The sequence below is a fragment of the Pteropus medius genome, unplaced genomic scaffold (genome assembly GCF_902729225.1).
Source record: "Pteropus medius unplaced genomic scaffold, Ma_sr-lr_union100, whole genome shotgun sequence".
Taxonomy (NCBI): Eukaryota; Metazoa; Chordata; class Mammalia; order Chiroptera; family Pteropodidae; genus Pteropus; species Pteropus medius.
In genome coordinates, this window is record NW_024349519.1 from 13,242,806 (window position 1) to 13,263,878 (window position 21,073).

The window sequence follows — 21,073 nt, forward strand, 5'->3', positions numbered from 1 at the left end:
CTTCCTTCTACAGCTTTATTGAGAGATAATTTACACGCCATAAAATTCTCCTGTTTAAAATGTATAAACCAGTGGTTTTTTGTACATTCACAGAGTTGTAAAACTATAACCATTATGTAATTTTAGAACATTTTTATCACTCCCCAAAGAAAGCCTGTATCTGTTAGCAGTCACTCTCTATTCCCTCTCTCCCCTAGGCCCTGGCAACTACAAATCTACTGTCTCTATGGGTTTGCCTATTCTGGGCATATTTTACATGGACTCATACAATACATAACTTTTTGTGTCTGGCTTCTTTCACTTAGCATTATGTTTTTAAGTTTCACGCATGTTATAGAATGTATATGTACTTCTTCCTTTTTATGGCCAAATAATGTGTGCATATACTACATTTTGATTATCCATTCATTATTTGATGAACATTTGGATTGTTTCTATTCTTTGGCTATTATAAATTATGCCGCTATGAACATTCATGTACAAGTTTTTGTGTGGTCATATATTTTCATTTTTGGGTGTTAGATACCTAGAATTAGAATTACTGATCCTATGTTATTATTTTGTGGACTGCCAATTCTTCTAAATGGCTACACCATTTTATGTTTCCCCAGCAGTATAATGAGTGTTACAGTTTCTCCACATTCTCATTAACACTTGTTATTGTCTGTCTCTTTGATTATAGTCATTCTAGTGTATTTTACTAATTAGTAATGATATTGAGCATCTTTGCATGTGCTAATTGGCCATTTGTATACGTTCTATGGAGAAATATATATTCAAATCCTTTGCTGAATTTTTAACTGTGTTGTCTTTTTGAGTTGTAAGTGTTCTTTATGTATTCTGGAAACAATTTTTTAATCAGATATTTGATTTACAAGTATTTTCTCTCAGACTCTGAGTTTTTTTTTTTAATAGACACTATTTTTTAGAGCAGTTTTAGGTTCATAGCAAAATTCAGTAGAAAGTAGAGGTCCCATATACGCTCTGCACCCACACAAGCACAGCCTCCCCCACAATCAACATCCTCCACCAGTGAGGTACATTTGTTACACTTATTAACCTACACTGACACATCATTATCGCTTAAAGTCTCTAGTTTACATTAGAGTTCACTTTTGGTGTTGTACATTCTATGAATTTTGACAAAACTATGATATGTGTCCACCATTACAATATTATATAAAATAGTTTCACTGCCCTAAAAATCTTCTCTGTTCTGCCTTTTATTCTTCCCTTCCCCCTAATCCCTGGCAGCCATTGATCTTTTTACTGTCTACATAGTTTTGCCTTTTCTAGGATGTCATACAGAAGTAGCCTTTCAGATTGCCTTCTTTCACTTGGGAATATGCATTTAAGGTTTCTGCATGTCTTTTGTGTGGCTCGATAGCACATTTCTTTTTAGTGAAGCATAACATCCCAGTGTCTGGACGTCCCACAGTTTATTTATCCATTTACCTACTGAAGGACATCTTGGTTGCTTCCAAATTTTGGCAATTATAAATAAAGCTGCTACTGCCATCTGTGTGCAAGTTTTTGTGTGGACATAACTTTTCAGCTTATTTGGATAAATACCAAAAAACATGATTGCTAGATCATATGGTCCAGAGTATGTTTCATTTTGTGCAAAGCCACCAAGCTGTCTTTCAAAGTAGCTGTACCATTTTACATTCCTACCAGAAATAGGTGAGTCTACATTGCTCCATATCATCATTAGCATTTGGTGTTGTTAGTGTTTTGTGTTTTGGCCATTCTGATAGATGTGTATGCTATCTCATTGTTGTGAGTAGTGTCTCATTATGGAATTTGCAAATCCGTAATAACATAATGTTGGAGCATTGTTTCATGTTTATTTGCTGCCTGTATGTCTTCTTTGGTGAGGTATGTTTAGGTCTTTGGCCTATTTTTTTAATCGGGTTATTTGTTTTCTTATTGTTGAATTTTGAGAGTTCTTTGTAAAGTTTGGATAACGATCCTTTATCAGATATGTCTTTTGCACATATTTTCTTCCAGTCTGTGTCTCATCTTGTCATTCTCTTGACAGTGTCCTTTGCAGAGCAGAAGAAACTGGTGTCCATGAAAGACAGTTTATCAATTATATCTTTCATGGATTGTGCCTTTGATGTTGTATTTTTCCTGCATATTCCTCTTTTTCTTTTAGAGTACCACATTCATTTCCCTTTCCTTCTTCTTCTCCTGATCCTACCTTCCAGTTTTAACTATCTCTTTTCCTTAGGTCTTTCCCCAACTCGTTATAAGAGTTGAAATGCAGGAGATGAACAAAACTGTATAAAGGCTATCTAAATTTCAATGGAATGATTAGAAACCAAAATCATTTCAAGACCCAAAGTAATAAATTCCAAGTAATAGACTTTCACTTCGTTGGCTACTGCCAAAAGGTTGTTTGGGAAGAACTCTTTTTTGCTCACAGATGATCTCTAAAGACCATTCCCAAGCTTGAGATGCCATGATCCCAAGCTGTCCTGTCACCGAGGCAGCCATCTCCCCCAAATCATTTGTCTGGCCAGGCTACTCTTATTGGGTTATTTAACATTCTGATTTTCTTTTCTCAGGATGTGAGAGTGTTTTTGCCCCTCACAGATTTTGTCTGCAATTCAAAGACTTTCATGCCCTCCATGTGAATTGGGTCTCTTGAGCCATGAAAATTTTTTCACTTAGGGAGGGTTCTTAGCCATGAGTTCATGCCTACCCTTTGAGGAGTGCTCATTCAGTGTTGAAGGGCTCCAGCCCAGGCCTCCGGCTTTAGTTAGCTTGGATCGAGGCATGACTAGTTGAGTTTGGAGTTCATCATTCACTAACACCACCCATTGCTCCCCTCTCTTTCTTCCTCTTCTCTCTCCTCCTACCCTTTTCAATCCCTTCTCTCCACCTTCTTTCTCTCCTTTTCCTCTCCCTTCTTTTTTCTTCCCCTTTTTCTCTCTGGTCCTTTCTCCACTCCTTTTCCTCATCCTTCATCTCTTATAGGTAACTGCACTCACCTCTTTGTTTAGAGGAAATGATAATACTCATCTTTCCCTCAAATTTTCATTGTAAGATTAGTGAGAATGACCAACAGAATGACTGGTGTCATAAGAGGTGTTGTGTAAAGTCAAAAGTACAGCTTTGTTATTGTTTCTGCATTTCCTTCTTTCCTATATCTCTACACTCCTTTATGATAGATAGTAAGTTAAGTATGACTTTTTCTGATTAATAAACATAGCTCATAATTGCTGATTAGAAACAACTATCATAGGGCTCAAACTACCTGGGGAGAGGTTGCTAGACCCTTACCTTCATTTAACTCTGAGTTTTGATCTCTGCGGAAGATGTTTAAGGCAAAGATGACGAGAGCTGCCAGGTGCTGCTGAGCTGAGCGGGGTCCTGCTCCTGCTTTAGGAACCCTGGCTTTTCCTCTCCCTGTTCACACTTCAGAGGTGCTACCAATTTGTGCAGCATTTACACAAGACACCAGAATGAAACTGCAAGGGTTTTCTGTTGCAAGGAACATGATATTCACAATCTTGGGATGGAACTTCAAGTGAATATTTTGGAATGACCAGGTGTGATATTTCATCGTCATAGCAGCCATTAAATAAATGCTTGTTGTTGGATATGGACTGCTTTCATTTTCCTTTTGAGCATCCCTTCCCTCCCTCACTTTTATTCAACTTCCTGTTATGGTACAATGACAATCTCCCTCTCATTTTAAAATTTCATTTGTTTTAATAAATGCGTCTAAGTAATTATTTTTATGTACTTAATTACCAAGCGTATGCTACACTTGCTGTATCACATTTTGGTCTCCTGTGTGTGCTTCACATTCTTCCATGAGGTGTGGGACTTGGGGAAGTTCAAGTAAAAATACTGAATCATCAATCTTGTATGGTTGCCTGCTTAAAATGGCAGAGGTGTACTAGAAATACACTAGAAATATTGACTAAGTTTCACATCATCATGAAGGCTTCTATTTATAAAGATCTTGCTTATTTTTACTTTATATATCATTACATTATGTTCTTGGATCTAATGGAACAAGCCTATGAACTGAATGGGAATGTTGCTGTTCTCTCCAGCTTTATGTCCCAATTATGTTTTGAGAATTAGGCAGGAACTCTGAAACACTGCCATGTTAATCTATTAAATCTAGATGATTCAACACACTGTTTCTTCTCTGTGTTTGTTTTAAATGTGGAATGATCAAAATTACTACTGTGCAAATAGGTTTAATACAAGGGAAGGGAACATAACTATTGTGACTGTTAGAGCCTTGATAATTTGCCCAGATCCAACCAACCCTCCAGGAGTGTGTGACTTATCACTGTTGATAATAATTACCTCAAAGGCTATCAGGCCTGACTTGCTCTTTTTGTTTGATGCGAAATAGACATCTCTATGATCCAATGAAGAAATTGGGTTACAATGTACAAATTTAAACCTTATCTCTCAATGAATTGGAGAGTTTAGTAAGAAATCTAATAAAAGTAAATAACCTTGTACCTCCTTATCAGAGAGATGGAGATCTTCCAACTTCAAAGAAGAAACGCCAGGCAGGGGAGAAGATCATGTACACCTTGGTCTCAGTCCCACATGGAAATGACATTGCGTCTCTTTTTGAATTGGATGCCACAACTCTTCAGAGAGCTGACTGCCTGGTTCCAAGGTAAGAAAAATATTATGGTTAAACGATAATATTTCTTTGAATAATTTTACTCATAGAGAAGGAATTAAAATCATAATGTTATTATAATCTTTGTGATATCAAGGGAGCAAGCAAGGGTGAAGAACAAGTGTATAAAAAAATCATGCCTCTTTTTGAGTAGGTTAACATAGTTTGTTTTATCATAAATATTAAAATGTGTAGGACCAAAGAAATTCTGAAAAGTTCATAAGAATCATTTATTCCTATTACTATGGCTTTTGGTTACTAAAATGGAAAATAATTTAGAAGTTTTCTATTAATACTTATATCACTTATTTTTATCATGTCAAATTCCAGATCTTTTCCATTCATTCATTCATTCATTCATCTATTGGTTTTTTAATTTAGTCATTCAGTCAACAAATCTCTATTGAACATCAATTACATTTCAAGCATTGCCTTTGTTATTGGGAAGACAACAGTTAATAAATTAGTTATGTACTTAAATTCAAATCGGGGAGAGAGGCAATAGACAAACATAAAATATAAGTTTAGGAAATGAAAATGCTTTGAAGAGAAATTGCAGAGTATAGAGAGGTTCTTTTAGGTGTGAGTGGTAAGAAATGGCCTCTCTGATTTAGAGCATTTGAGAAAAGATGTGAATGATTTGAGGGATCAAGTCCTCTCCATTAGAAGTGTTTCAAGCAGCAGGAACATGAAATGGAAAAATCTTAAAATTTGCTAGGTGTGCTGAAGGGCTAAGTTGGAGACCGGTCAGACCTGTGAGCGATACGGAGAAGAAGGATTGATAATGAGGTAGCTAGAACTTAATGTAAGAGAATGTCTTACATTCTTTAGCTTGGATTTGTTTATTTTAATTAAGCTCTTTTGTCTACAATTGTCTACCTTCTACAAATAGCACTACAATGCATAGAGGAGTCGTGCTCATATTATGAGGTCTAGTGGGATGGTTTGATATTGTCTTTGAAAGAGCACAGTTTAAGATGTGCTCTTGGGCAGATAGCAGTGGTTAGACTGAAAGTACCAATACAAAATGCAGACTTTGTTGTGTAGGTTACTTTCAGAGAGGGTGAAAAGTTACTGTATTAACACTGCTGAGAAACATTGCTCCTTGAGCTTCCCAGGGTGTTTCGTAGTTATTCTTATTCATGGGAAATGTTGCTGAATCTTGGCTTTATGTGAGCTATTTCTCACTCTTCTCTGTTCCACCAGTAAAGCCAGTAAAGAGATTCCCCTCTTAAGGTTTTACCTGATCCGGGCTTTTGGCCTTCTCTTTTGAATGTTGGGATCTTAATCCTTACTATGACTAATCATTTTAGATTTTAACTTGACAAAAAAGGAGTCCTTCTTGAACTCTAACCAAGAAAGTTTGCTGAAGGAAATGATAAAAAGGATGTCATTGTAAAGTGCATGACCCATGATAAACCTCTGAGCCTTGCTTTACGTTGAAGTGTTAACCTATTACTATTCACAATTATTGAAGCCCTTCTCAGTATAAAACAGAATTTTGTATTAACATAGATTCATTTGTCATTAATTATATTAAAGCTAATGTTAATTAACACTTAGTAATAACTACTGTTATGCTATAACTCTTGAGCACTTTCTAAGTGCTAAGCCCCACATGTATATTATTTAATCCTGGCAGCAACTCTTACAAATCAGAAACTAGAGACTTAGGTAGAGCAGTGCTTTTCAAGTTGACTCTAAATTGCAGTTACCTGGGTGAGATCTCTATGCTCTGGCTGCACCAAGACCAGTGAAATCAGAATTTTGGGGGGTGAGATGCATGCTTTACTTTTTAAAATCATTACCTCGATATTTGATCCTGGAGTACATGAACTCAAAGCCTATACTCTTAACTACTATGCTACAATGCCTTCATATTTTAGGTGGTATAGGTCCTAAAGAATTATTTATTTCCAAAATTCTTGCAAATTTCAAGTTGTTATACTCATGTAATCTCTTAGTTTGGAAGCCAGCAATCTAGGCTGACTCAATAAATACATATCGAGCAAGTATAAGAATAAGACTAGGGGAAATGGCCACATGGCTGAATAAAGTGTGACCCCACTTTCCAGATGTTTACAATATCTTGGGGATGACACCTGAATCCAAATAACATCTCCTGTGTAATTCAATGCAGAAGATGACAAATGGTAAAACAGTTATTTCAGAATTTCTGTTTGTTTAGACAAGGATTGGATCTTTGCTAGTTTAGATTTTTGAAACTTAGTCTCTATTTTATCTTTTATGAATGAGCAGAACCTTTATGTTGAATGAAGGCCCTTGGTATTTTATTTGATTTTCTTTTATTGATCTTAATGGTTTCTGTCTCGTGTTGTATGACTCATTTATATCTTATCTTTCCTACTGAAGTCTTAGCAGCTTGAAGGCAGAGAACTTACAATTTTTTTTGACATTTACCCCATATTTGTTAAAGAAATGATAAAAGATTCACTAAAAATGATAATATTTGAGTTGGATGAAGTTCTAGCTGTCCTTTCTCAGGCATTCTCACAATTTATAGGCGATTCTTGTTATTCCTGGTAGGTCAAATTAGCAACTACCGAGCCATTGCTTCTATGGAAAATACAGGGTTAGGATCCCATGAGCCTTTGGTTATAATATTTTCAGCAATTAATTAATATATAAACTTCTTTTATGTGTATTTCTGTTAAAAGACACCTTATTTACTATATAATGTTGTTCGTTAATCCTGAACTCATGTCTATTGGCACTACAACTCATGTCTGAATGAAGCTTATCTAACATGACTTATTTTCTCCATAAGGCACATCACAGTCTTATTCGTAGGCGTAGTGCGCAGCACTTCAGCACTATGCTTGGGGACTGTTTTAAAGAACACATTCACCAACAAAAAGCACAGAAATGTGAAAAACATGGCACTTAATAGATCACGAAAAGGACATTTGTTTACAATATGAGAGCAGAAACAAGAAGGCAAAACATTGCCTTGTTCAGCCTGACTGGGCATATGTGTGTGCATGGAGGGTCTCAAATTTTTTTCCACTCTGCACATGTTGGAGGATGGCCAGGAAAGGGTCCTGAGTATTGATTTGGGGGTTCCAAATTTCAATTGAATAGGTAAATTCACAAGTGCAAAATCCATGACTAATGAGGTCCACTGTGTATACTTTTACATACAGATGTAAAAGAACTACTATCGGACAGCAATTTTAATTGAGTTGGTTACTTGATCAGTGCAGTGCCTCTCACTTTAGCAGATATCAGAATTGCCTGGAGAGCCTGTTAAAATACTAATTGTTGGGCCCCACCTTCTGAGTTTCTGAATCAGTGGACTAGGGTAAAGCCTCAGAATTAGCATTTCTAATAAGTTCTCAGGTGAAGCTGCTGCTGCTGTTCCAGGCGCCACACTTTGAGAACCACTGGTCTGGGTGATAATACTGCATATTTTGAAATAGTCTACAGCTCAGGTATTTTCCTTCAACCAGACTGATCTATACTTGATTCAATTACTAGTCTAAAATATATTTATATTTATATCATGTATGAAACTATCATATAATAAAGAAGTGTGCTAAGTTTTTATAATTTTAAAATATTATTTTGCCTTTAGGAACTCATATGTTCGGTTAAGACATTTATGTACCAACACATGGGTAACCAGTACGAGTATCCCCATAGACACAGATGAAGAGAGGCCTGTTATGTTGAAGGTAAATGTTTCTGAAAATGGTTTAATTTTGAGCCAAGTGTTGTGTGAATAGGATTGGAGGTGACTGATATGTTCCTTATCTTCACCAGTATTAGAGATTATTGCCATTCATTTCATTGGTACCTGTGTCTGCCAGTTGCTTAGGTAGCTTGGCTGCAGCAGGGCTGTGATTCAGGAGGATGCAGCATAGCTACCAAAAGAAAGGGCAGAAGATTCTAGGAGTGTGTTTTCTCTGCTCTATTTAAACAGAAGCAGAAAGCAAGTGTGCAAGGGGTGCGTTTCCAGTCAGGCTTTGAGGACAAGGCAGGAAGTGGGCATGGATGGTCTGTGTCCCTTCTGCCTTTTCTAGGGGATGATGCAGGTGGGAATTACTGTGTTTGGATTATCTACTTCTGCTTTGTATTTCTTAAACCGTGCTAAGATGTGTTAGTGAGGAATATTGCAATTATTGAAAAAAGAAACAACTAATCTTAATGGAAAAAACACATTGCAGATTGGAACTTGCCAGACCAAAGAAGACAAAGAAGCATTTGCCATTGTGTCCGTCCCGCTGTCCGAGGTCCGAGACTTAGATTTTGCCAATGATGCAAATAAAGTGCTGGCGACCACAGTTAAAAAGCTGGAAAATGGCACAATAACTCAGAATGAAAGGAGGTTAGTAACTTTTTAAAATGGCTCTTAAACCATTCAGAGTCGATTGTCAAACTCTTGCAGAAAACCCTTGCAGAAAAAGTGAATCATGACTCCTGGGACTATTTAGAATGTTCTCTGTAGCGGCGCACCTGCTTCCAAATGAGTAGATCATGGTGAGTGAATGAAAATGGTGACATTAAAATCTGGTGGAATATTTGCTTTTTCCATTTTAGCTTGGCTTGAAAACAGTTGTTTTTTGGTTACTCTCTGAACTTTCCGTTTAAATGTTTCATAAGAGATTCACAATACCTTTTGCTGCACTTGATTTGATATTTTGGATTTCTAAAGGCCGTAAAAGAAGTTTATGTTTTTTTGTTCTTACTTAGTCAATATACATTTCTCTGCTCAAGTACCACAAAAGGAACACATTTGTCATATCAGAAAACAACCTTTAAGGTGTAGCTCTCTGCCACTATAACTTCCTCAGAGAAGCTGATTTCTTGATTCTTCAGCTCTGGTTTTGGAAATAAATGAGAAAGAGAATGATACTGATAGCTATCAATTATTTTATCCCTACTTTGTGTTGATACTGTGTTAGGCACTGTAAATATATTTTATCTAATCCTTCATTCATCCCTGAGATGGACACTATTCCATTTTACATACAGGAAAATTGAAAGCTTACGTAAACTGCGGAAGCTCCACAGTTGGTGGGGGATTCAACCATGTGTGTTTTAAAAGTACACGTGCACAAGTATTCTATGTATTTCCCCTCTCTATAATCTGCTACATACTTTTAAATTTAAACAGGAAATAGCCATTTACCAATTTCCCAGGCATGTATTCATGGGAATTCTCATACACATCTGGCGAGATGATAATTGGTATAAGCACTTTGGAAAATAGTTTGACAATAACAAGCAAAGTTAAAGGAGCAATTGCTTCTCATCTAAGTGGAATCATGCAGTGTGTGTCCTTCTATGATTGGCTTATTTAATTTAGCATACTGTCCTCTAGTTTCACTCACAGTCATATGTGACAGGATTTCCTTTTTTAAAGCCGAATAATATTCCATTTTATGTATATATTAGCATTTTCTTTCTCTATTCATTCATCGCTGGATGTTTAGGTTGTTTCCATATCTTGGCTGTTGTTAATAACGCTGCAAAATCATCTAGCTCATAGAAACAAAGAGTAGAATGGTGGTTCCCAGGGACTGGGGGATGTGGGAGGAAGGGATGAATTCCTACTTAACAGATATATAGTTTCATTTACACAAGATGTGTAAGTTTTAGATCTTCTATATTATATTGTTCCTATGCTTAGCAATACTGTATTGTACACTTAAAAATTGGTTAAGAAGGTAGATCTCATAAGTGTTTTTAGCACACACACACACATGCACGCATGCACACATGCACACACAGAAGCAAAGAATCCATGATTCGCCAGGTCCACTCCTAGGCTGAACATTCTTGATCATCTATCCAAAAGAAGCTCTTACACATGTGACCAGGACACATGTTTAAGAATATTCAACCTTATTCTAAATACCCCGGAACTGAAAACCTTCCAATTGTCCATCACCAATGAATAAGTAACATTTTAGTATATTCATACAATAGAATACAACGTAGCAATGAAAATAAATGAACTACATCTATGTATAACAACATGGATAAATCTAATAAGCTTTAGATTGAGCAAGAACTAGACAATCACATTTACTATAATATTTTTTGTAAAGTTCAAAAAACAAGCAAAACTAAACCCTTTATTTGGGGTGCTTAAGAAATTGGCAGAGCTATAAAGAAATGAAAGAAAATAATTGTCACAAGAATCATGAGGTGTTCTCCTTTGAAGGGAGGGATTTGAGGAGGCTCCTGCAAAGTTTCATTTCCTGTTCTAGGTAGTGGCTTCATGGGGTTCACGTTATAAGTGTTCCATAACTAAACATATATTTTATGAACTTTTAGAAATGTACCTTACTATACAAAGGAAAAATGTCTAACTTGCTTCCTTCCACCCCTATCAATAGAAAAACATCATAAATATGCAAACAAATGGAACGGCTATTTATCCGCTTTCTCTGTTCTTACCTTTGTTTTTCCCTTAACAAAACTGCATTTGAAGACAGCTATTATGTGTTCAATCATACCTCCACCCCTGTTGGGGGAAATGAATAAAGGCCAGAGCGTGACACAACTGTTTTACTCTTCTACATATAATTAAATATCAGAGCTAAATTATGACAAATAGTGGAATCCGATGTGTAGATAGCACTTTTTATTTGACTGTTATTTATCTACTAACACTTTCTTTTGATGAGTCTTTGTCACTCTCACGTATGCACAGAAGTTTACTCAGCCTCACTTAAAAAGTCTCCTTTACTAAGCATTACAGTGTTCCTTGAAATAAAAAACAAAGATTAAGATTACAAGCACTCCACTATTGCTGACTGTAACCCCGTGCAAGCTACTTTTTCAGTTACTGCCAGAGGGAATCTTAACTTCTCAAGATGATTCTAAGGAAGGTGGTGGACCAGGATTGACCAAGGACCATGCATTTTAATTTCCTCTGCTTCCTTCCCCACTGTTTTAGAGTGAAAAACATCGTAGCAAAAAAAAAAAAAAGATCTTGCCTGAGAAATATGAAGTTGCAGTTATTAATCTTAATTTAGTAATTTTGGAAAAAGCCACCTTCTATCAAAATTCATTCAAAGCTTCCTGTCAGTACAGTAGAGCTTATGGCATAGTTGAATGCACTTACATAATTTTCTTGGTTTTAGAATTCAATATAAAATTCTTTCCGAAAATACCTCACAACTCTGACTTTTTCCCTCTGGAGAATAAAGTTATTATTAGATATTCTTTTACTCTAGGAAGAATAATACAAAGTCAAAGGGAAGGTGTTAGAATATTGCAGATCTGTCTCAAGATGCCTGTGTTGTTCAAATCCTGTCTTTCATGACTTACCCTTTACTCACCCTAGGAAGAGACTCTGGAGGCACAGCTCCTGTGTTATGCTCCAAGATCCCTAACCTCGGATATTTTCCAGTGGGATTTCCTCATCTTATTCTGCATAGCCGCACCAAGAAAATAGAGACTATTGGGAACATGTGAGGATGGAAGGGGGTTAACGGCTACTTAGATCTGAAGGAAGAAGACGCATGCAGTCATAAACCAGGATTTTTGCACCATGTTTAACCTAAAAAGATGTAGCATTCTTGTGCAGCATACATAGTTCAATATTCATTTATTTGCAGTCTTACTGAACTCCTGGTGTTTGCCAGGCACTGGGCCTTGTAGCATGCGTACCTGCAGTGGGAATGCAGTGGTGAATAGCACAGACTGTAGCCATGTCTTCATGCAGTTTATGGGCTTGAGGGTTGGTTCTAATTCCTGATGGTAGAAGCTCAGGTTAAAGAATATGGTCTTCTACCATGTGATCACCAGATCAGTTCTTTTGATTCAAAGTTAATATCTCCCAAAAGCAATATCGTGTCCCCTTAAATTTTATTTGCCTGTTATTACTATCCCTACACTAGTAATTTTTTTGTTTAGTATTGAACTAGGTGCTTCTTTTTCAATACTATTTATTTCAGACTTCTTGGTCATTTTGTTCTAGTAATATCTCTTTAGAGCAGCAGAAAGCTAGATTCTAAAAATCAAATCTGATAGTTTATTTTAATTTCCTAAAGTTTAATTACTTTGCATTTGATAACATGTTGTATTTATTTTGGTATCTAATAGTATGTTATTTTTTTTTCTTTCATTAGTGTATCTTTTTTTTCTTTTCCCTCCACTTCTTTATTGGTTTCTGTTAGATTGATGTTTATATTTTCTCCCCTTTTTTCTTTTGCCTCTACTGGTTTAAAAACTATAGATCATATTTCTGTTCCTCAGCAATTGCTCTTATGTTCATAGAACATAACATTTTAACTATACTTTCGTACATTTAAACTGTATATTCTTTCTTATAAAACTTGAAGATGTTAACTATTTCTTCTTCATGAGAGAAAACTACCTCAGAATGCTTTAATTATGCACTGATATTCTGCCTCCCATATTTCTTGGAATAGTTATCTGGAATCATAGTTTTGCGTTTATTCTTTTTATTTAAAAATTGTATTGTATTTGATATATACAAAGGAATTAGAAATGTGTCATAAGTTATGACATACCACCTTTTTTACTGAAAAGTTTAGTTTCTAAAAATTATTTTTTATTTATAAATTATATATCTTAATATATTTTTATCTCTTCCTCTGCTTGCCTTTATTTCTTGTATCTCACTTTCCTCTGGGTTCACTTTTCTTCTTGCTTATATTCATACTTTATTCAATGAAGTTATAAATCTTATTAGTTTTTACATACATGTAAACATCTTTATTTTACCTCCACTCTTAAATGATGCTTTATATATGGAATGTTAGATTGACAATTATTTTCTTTAATTATTTTTAATCTCTAGTTGCCATTAAGAAATCTGCTGTCAATGGAATCGTTATTCTTTATTGGCATTTTTTTCTTTATTTTCCAGTAATTTTGTAGATTTTTTTCTTTGTCGTAAAATTTTTATTTTTGTTTGTCTCACTAGACACCGAGGGTATGATTTTAATCTGAATATTTATGTCTTCCATCAATTTTGGATAATTTTCAGACATTTTCCTTTAAACATTGCTTCTTTATCTTTTTCTCTTGTCTCTCTTTTGGAACTCCTATTAGGTGCATGTTGGAGCCTCTTAATTTATCTTCCTCTCTTTTAACTTTCCTTTTATAATTTACCTTTAAAAATTTTTCCTGTGCTTCTTTCTAGATCAATTTTTTGATACTATCTTATAAATCAATTTTTCTTGCAATGTGTATGGCATAGTTTACTTTCATGAATTAGGTTTTTATCTAAATGGTTATAATTTTATTGCTCAGATTTATTGTATCTTTTGCTTATAGCTACCTATTCTTCATTCATACCTGCACTTTTGTATATATGTTTTCTTTTTTGTACATAATCGCTTTATCTCTTTGAGGATCGAAAACACACTTATTTAAAAGTTATTTAGAAATTCTTCTGCTACTTGCCTTTTGTTGTTAACGAATTGTCCTTCTGCTTTTTTAGTATGACTGCTTACTCTGCAGATCATATTTGTTTCCCCTATTGTATACATTGGAGAAATTGCAAGGTGGTGAGGATTACAAAATGTAGTTTGAGTCAATTGTAAAAAAATAATTTAAATATAGGAATTTAGAAGTATAGCTATTCTCCCTTAAGCAGAAATATTTTTTATTGCTGGTCAGTCATGGAAATGGTCAGCATTGGTGGTATCTTCCTATCGACTGGTCTGTTGTTGGGGCTCATGTAGCTTTATTTCATAACAGTCTTTACAGATACTTGATTGGAGCTGGAGGTGGGAGTGGGGCCTGGAGGAATTGGAGAAGGAATATTCTTTTAGGGATTCAGGTAACGTTAACTGCATTAAATATTTTGTCGATTAAAGAAGTTTCATTAGTAAATATTTTCAGTTTTACAGCGTTTCAGGTCTTAGTGTTTATTCAAAATTTTTCTAAAATTGGCACCACAGAGTGAAATTTCCTTTTCATTTTATGATAGGTTTGTAACCAAATTATTGGAGGACCTCATCTTCTTTGTCGCTGATGTACTTAATAATGGACAAGAAGTTCTGGATGTGGTTATCACTAAGCCAAACCGAGAACGTCAGAAATTAATGAGAGAACAAAACATATTGGCACAGGTGAATATTTTCATTTACTAACTTTGCATATTTTAGTTTTTGAATTATAGTATTAGGAAAGTCCTTGTATTAGTTGTCTATTGCTGTGTTATAAGTTATCCCAAAATTTAGTGGCCGAAAACAACGAATACTTATAGTTCCTGTGGATTAGGAATCTAGGAGTGGCTTAGGTGGACAGTTCTTGCTTAGGGTGTTTCACAAGGCTACAGTCAGATGTTGACTGAGGCTGCAGTCATGTCAGTGCTTGAATGGGAGAGGATTCACTTCCCAGCTCATTATGTGGGCCTCTCCACAAGGCTGCCAAAAGAGGTGGCGACTCGCTTTTCTTAGAAATGAGGAGTCCAAGAGAGAGCACCCAGATGGAAGCCATAGTCTTTTTATAACCTAATCTTAGAAGTAACATCCCATCACTTCTACTATGTTCTGTTTGTTAGAAGTGAGTTGATAAATCCAGTCCATAGTCAAGGAAACAGGTTTATACATAGGATATGAGTTCCTGGTGGCAGGTATCATTGGGGGCTCTCTCAAAGACAGCCTAACACAGACCTCTAAAAAGTCTACATGGTCAGACTGTCTTCAGAAAGTATGCTGTAATAATTTTTCAGGTAAAATTTGCAGGAGAACTTGAAAACTGCCATCTTTATCTGCTTCCTACTTCCTTCTCTATCTTCCCCAGGAAAAAAGGGCAGTCTATTCATCAGCTAACAAGTGCTTGATACGATATTCTCGTATTTTTTCCCTCTGGAAGTCTACAGCTGCTCCTGTACTGTGTCTTTCTGAAATTGTTCAGATGCACTAGTAAATTAATTCACTTACTAATAATATGCACATATGAACATACCTGCCCGTATGCATTCTTTTTATTCTGTTCATTGCTGTATAAAGTAATGGGCTTTTGCATTCTTTAGGTATGGACTCAAGGAAGATACTTAAATAAAAACCATGTTCTTAATATGCATATTTTTGTGAAGTTGTGAAAGGAAAATGGTAGACATTGTCAGTTAATAATTCTATAGCTGATTGTCTGAAAATATAAAATCAACATTTTTCTCAAAGAAAAGAATGGTGGCAAATCTAATGAGACAATGTCTTTTCTGACATTAGCATTTCTTTTGTATAAAGTATTTGATTTCGAGGACCTTTAGGACCTTGAATGATTTATTAATATTATTTCAACCAACATATATCAAAACTTTTTTTCAGTATTATAAATATAAAATTCAAGGTTTAGTGAATACAGAATTCTTGAGGAAACTTTTATTCATATCATATTTTATGAGCTACAAACGATCATTCCTTTCCTTTTTGCTTTCTTTGTTAATGCTTATGCCCGTGCCTAGATGCTTTTTCATAGGTGGTTCTACCTGCTGCCTAAAAAAAGTTATATTCTTCAATGCTTTTTAAATACTTCTCAACCACTTACCTTCTTAGAAGAAGAATCTGGGTCACTGAGTATCACCAGCTGCCCATGTGGGTCCTTATTTGTTACATTTGAATGCTGATACATTCATTGGTTTGGCCACCCCTTTATGTATCAAGAACAATAAATTAATTGTCTATTTATAAAGAGGTTAAGAAGTAATATTTGGTGGCAATTTTCTGATGTCAGCTCCAGATGAAAATAAATGTTTCTTTATATTATTTTGATTTTAGAAAGTTATAGAAGATAATAGATATAAAGCCTATAGAAATCAAATTGTATTTTAGTTCATCTGAATATGTTCATGTAACTTGGTATAACCCAACATTTTTTATTTTCTTATTTTAATAAAATATAATATATAAACAAAATTAAGTATTCTATTTTAATAATGATTTTGTCATTAATTTAGGGAATCCTTTTAGCAATATTTTTCTGTTCCTTAATATGTTGATCCTGTATTATAAAATAAATGCTTTTTTTTTTTTGGTCTATTATATTTCAAAAGTGTTTTTGAGTCAATGTGCTTATTTAAAAAAAATTAAAACAAATTGCAAAATGTGCACCTTCATTCATCAGAATAGGCTTTTTTTCCTTTTCCTGATAGGTATTTGGGATTCTTAGAGCACCCTTTAAGGAGAAAGCAGGAGAAGGCCCAATGCTGAGGCTTGAAGATCTGGGAGACCAAAGATATGCTCCCTACAAATACATGCTGAGGCTCTGCTACCGTGTGCTGAGACATTCACAGCAGGACTACCGGAAAAATCAGGTCAGAGGGTGGCCCTTAAGATTTAAAGTATGGGCAAGGTTCTTTGGTTACTCTTCTAGAATATATAAAACATGAATGAGAAATTCCACTTTGCAGTGAAATGTTTTATATTGGTAACACACAAAAATGAACTACAAGTATTTTTGAGCTAACATGTGCAATTATTCGTCCATGTAAACTTGAAATCGGTGGGGGAGGATGTCTGAGTCCTTCTGTGTGTATGGAATTAACTCCTGCTGGTCAGGAGGCATGGTGGATGCATTCTGTAAAGAGGAATGAGACATTTCTAGGAACATGCGAAGAACTGCATCATCATGTAAAGGCCTAAGAGGTCATTGTCTTATGGAAAAGATATGACATGTGTGCATCTGAAACATAAGAGAGAGGCAAAGAGGGGACATGAGAGATAAAGGGCAGTCTTACAGGAATTCAGAAGAGAGAGAGAGCTCAGTGGTGGCTGGGGAAACCCAGGAAGGGTGCTTGGAGAAAGAAGCATTTGAGTAGGATGAGAATCCTTTTCATAAATTGTACAGGAATAAGCTTTTTAGCAAAGAGGGACGTATGAAGAAAGAATGATGGAAGCTAGAAAGGACACTTTTGTCCACAGATTTTCCTAACTGAGGAGAACAGGGAAGCCAAGTGTGTCTTGGGATGTAGATACGTTACCCACTGCGAATGAAATTTCTTTTAAGTCACATTTTTTATCTTAAAATAAGTAATATTTCACAATGTGTTCAATAATATACATGTTTGTTTAATAAAATTGTTTAAAATGAATTATTATTTGGTAAACTAGTGTCCCATGTTTCTCTTAGTCTGAGAGATGAGCGCATAGTCAGTAAATTTCCCGGATGAGTTGAGTCCAGAAGACAAGATGTTGGGAAAGAGGGCCGGTGAGGCAGGTTGGGCTAAGGCACAGGGGGCTTAGGATGTCAGGCCTTGAGAGTGGAGGCTATCTGGGAATAGTTAGTAGTATTTATGGAGTGCTTACTTTGTACCAGGCTTAGCTCTAACCACTTTTCACAGTTTAATTTAGTTACTACTGAATTAAGATGAGTAATTGAGGCACAGAGTTTAAATAATTAGCCAAAGATTACACAGTTTAAAGACTGGAGCCAGTGTTCAAATTCAGACTCTTAATCATCACAGTATTTTCTCTTAGTAGTTTGAAAGTTTTTTGGCAAGAAGAAAATTACCGCTTGAAGAAAAATGTGTTAAAATACATTGGCTTTGAAATTCTGTTTAAAGATTTTAAAAGTCTACAAAAGAATATGTAAAAGAGATTAGTCAGGAGATAAAAAATATGACAAGTGAGGAAGGGGACAATATGAACAAATCCTTAAATACTTTTTAATATAATCCTAGTTGTAAACATCCTTATTCCCAGGTGAAAATACTGTCATTGGAATTATTTTTCTCAGCTTCATTGTATTTCTTTAAGATGTCAAGATAAAGTCGGTAGAATTGTTCTTATTTTATTGAAAGAAAAATTATGTTCCAGAACATTAAGTGATAGACCCTCAAGCACTTAGAGAATAAGTGTCCCAGAATCCCCAACATAAGGGCCTATGTGGTTATGTGGAGGTTTGTGGTGGGGGGAGCGGGAGATAGAGGTTGCTCAGTGTTCTCCGCTTGGCCTCGTTTCTCTTCTTGAGTCTAAGAAATACTTTGCTAGGCAGGCCACCACTCACACATACAAACTATTGTTATTAGATTGAGTTAAGTAAAAAAAATCAACAGGTCTATAGAGTTTACCTGGTTCTCAGTCCCATGGGCCAACAGCATGTACCATTTTTGATTGTGCTCAGCCTTTGGAAGGGTCCTGGGGACCCCCTTTCTACAGCACTGCCCTGTGCTTCAGTGTCAGTCACTTTGGGTTTGATTGTTCTGCCAGTCCCTCATAGGTTGCCTGGGCAGCACATCTTAACTGGTGTCTTTTCTCAGTCTGTCAAGTTGTGATACACAAAGTTCTTTCTCACTCCTCTCAGTCTTAGCTAGGGACTCATGAGCCTAGTGTGCTGAGGAGTGTGTAATTTCTTCTCTGAAAACACTTATCCTTTTGATAAGTAGAAACACACACACACACACACAAACATGTGCGCGCACACACATACCTTCTGCTTCTATAATTTCTCCTCTCCTTTGTTCTTAGTTCACTCTACCTGGGATTATTACGTCTGCAGCCAAATGTTTATTTACTTTTGGGAATCTGCTTTCCAGTTTCTTTAGAGCATATGACTATGGGTGGACCATTCATTCTCTCTATTGAGCTGTCTCTCCAGGACATAGGCCATTGAGCTGACAAAAGAAAAAAGAATCCCCAGCATTCACTGAGGGCGAGGCTTTATTTTCCCTCACGTTCTTGTGCATGCTCCAATTCTATCTCAGAGATAGTTGAAAAATATTTTTCTCATTTCTCTTAAATTAAGAATGCTTTGTATAAAGCATAAATAGCTTTCTGATGTTTTTAGAATGTGATTTTAAAATATAAAGAGAATTACTTTCTACTTTTGCACAATTCCCTTGTTTTCTCTTGTCCTCACCTATATTTTATAGTCTTAATAGGGAGTTCTTTTGTGATTTAGCGCTAACCCAAGTCTTTCATATTGAGTCTCTGAGTTTATTATTATTTATAGAATTCGGTAACAACTCTAATTTCTTTTGATTATTTGTCAACATCTTCATCTATTTGTCAAGCATCTTGTAGATTTGCCTTATACTATAGTATGATTACAATAATCATAAAAGTGTGTAAATCAATACATACCTTTAAAATGATACATAGACACTAACAGAAGATCATTACTTAACTGGCTGTCCAACATAAAGCCATCTTTTGAAATGCCACAGAATTAGTGCCTAGAATACAGTTAGATTTGTGCAACCAATATCATTTTCAAGGAATAGGTAAGTTCCATTAAAAAAAAAAAAGAGGCAAAACTACTTTTTAATTTATAAAATTTCCCAACATCGAAACAGAGGTACATTCTCAAGGAGAATCCCAAGAAATTGAAGTAAAACTTTCCGATTTGGAAGGGGGCAGGCTTACCAGTTTTATGGTTGTGTGAGGTATTTTGCTTATACACAGAATGTGAGAAATGAGTAATAGTGGCTGGGAATATATCAGAGTTTGTGTGAAGAATAAGAAACACATTAAACAATGCATGATTGAAACTCCCCAGTGGCTTTCTCTTGTGCTTAGAATAACATCTTTATCCTTTACCACGGCTTGCAAGGACCTCCCTCTCCAACCTCAGCTCTTACTTTCTCCTCACTTACTATACTCTTGCTGCAGTGGCCACCTTTTGATCACAAAAACTTGGTTCCACTACTACAGAGCCTTTGCACCTGGTACTCCGACTGCCTATATGGCTTCTCTCCCCATGCTGCTTCCTTTTTATCGTTTCCATTATTTCATCATTTTAATAAATTGAATCATTTCCATCCTAGCTCAAATGTCACTTCTTCAGCATCCACTGTGTCTAAAGTTGCTACCTTTTTTGATCTCTTTTCTTTTTTGAAATTTCACTTACCAATGTGTAAAATGATCAGATTTATTGCCTTTTTAAAAGCTAGATGTAATCTCCATGAGAACTTATTTATCTTGTTTACTCTCATATACCTACTCTCTCAAACAGTGTCTGGGATGTAGTAGGCTTTCAAGAAATATTTATTGGATAAATGGATCTGATCAATGCAGTGATTAATCTTATTACTTTGTTCAATAGCTTTTTAAAGATAAAAAGCGGTGTGAAATTTTATTATTTTAAAGAGAAGATTTAATAGATTATTGTGATATAACATACAAAAAAGAAATCACTTAAGTCAACCTAGGATCTTCAAGTAAACTTCATTAAGGATCCATGCCTCATAATCTAAATATCACAGTTATTTCCTTTCTATAATTATGCTGAAATTATTGGTTATGACTTTTAATGAGAGTTAGAAGGGCCTCTGTTAGGGTGGTGAAATTCTTAATACTAATGTCATAAAAATTGTTGCTTTAACTAGGTTTATTTTGTTTTTCCCATTTACACTTCGAGGATATAAGCACCTATATTAACAAAATAGTTCTAGGTATAGAATTTTTTATTATAATTTAAATATGGTATACGGTAATATTTTCATTTTGTTCCTTAAAA

At 35.3% G+C, this 21,073-nt stretch overlaps 1 protein-coding gene across 1 annotated transcript in view; it reads left to right on the forward strand.

Moving 5' to 3' along the window:
• The window catches only part of ITPR2 (inositol 1,4,5-trisphosphate receptor type 2), a 421,207-nt gene that overhangs the window by 114,415 nt on the left and 285,719 nt on the right, over nt 1-21,073 (forward strand). The window contains exons 11-15 of the mRNA XM_039882456.1: nt 4,506-4,657; nt 8,259-8,358; nt 8,851-9,011; nt 14,601-14,742; nt 16,770-16,931. Coding sequence (XP_039738390.1) covers nt 4,506-4,657; nt 8,259-8,358; nt 8,851-9,011; nt 14,601-14,742; nt 16,770-16,931 — 717 coding nt within the window. The remainder of the gene's footprint in view (nt 1-4,505; nt 4,658-8,258; nt 8,359-8,850; nt 9,012-14,600; nt 14,743-16,769; nt 16,932-21,073) is intronic.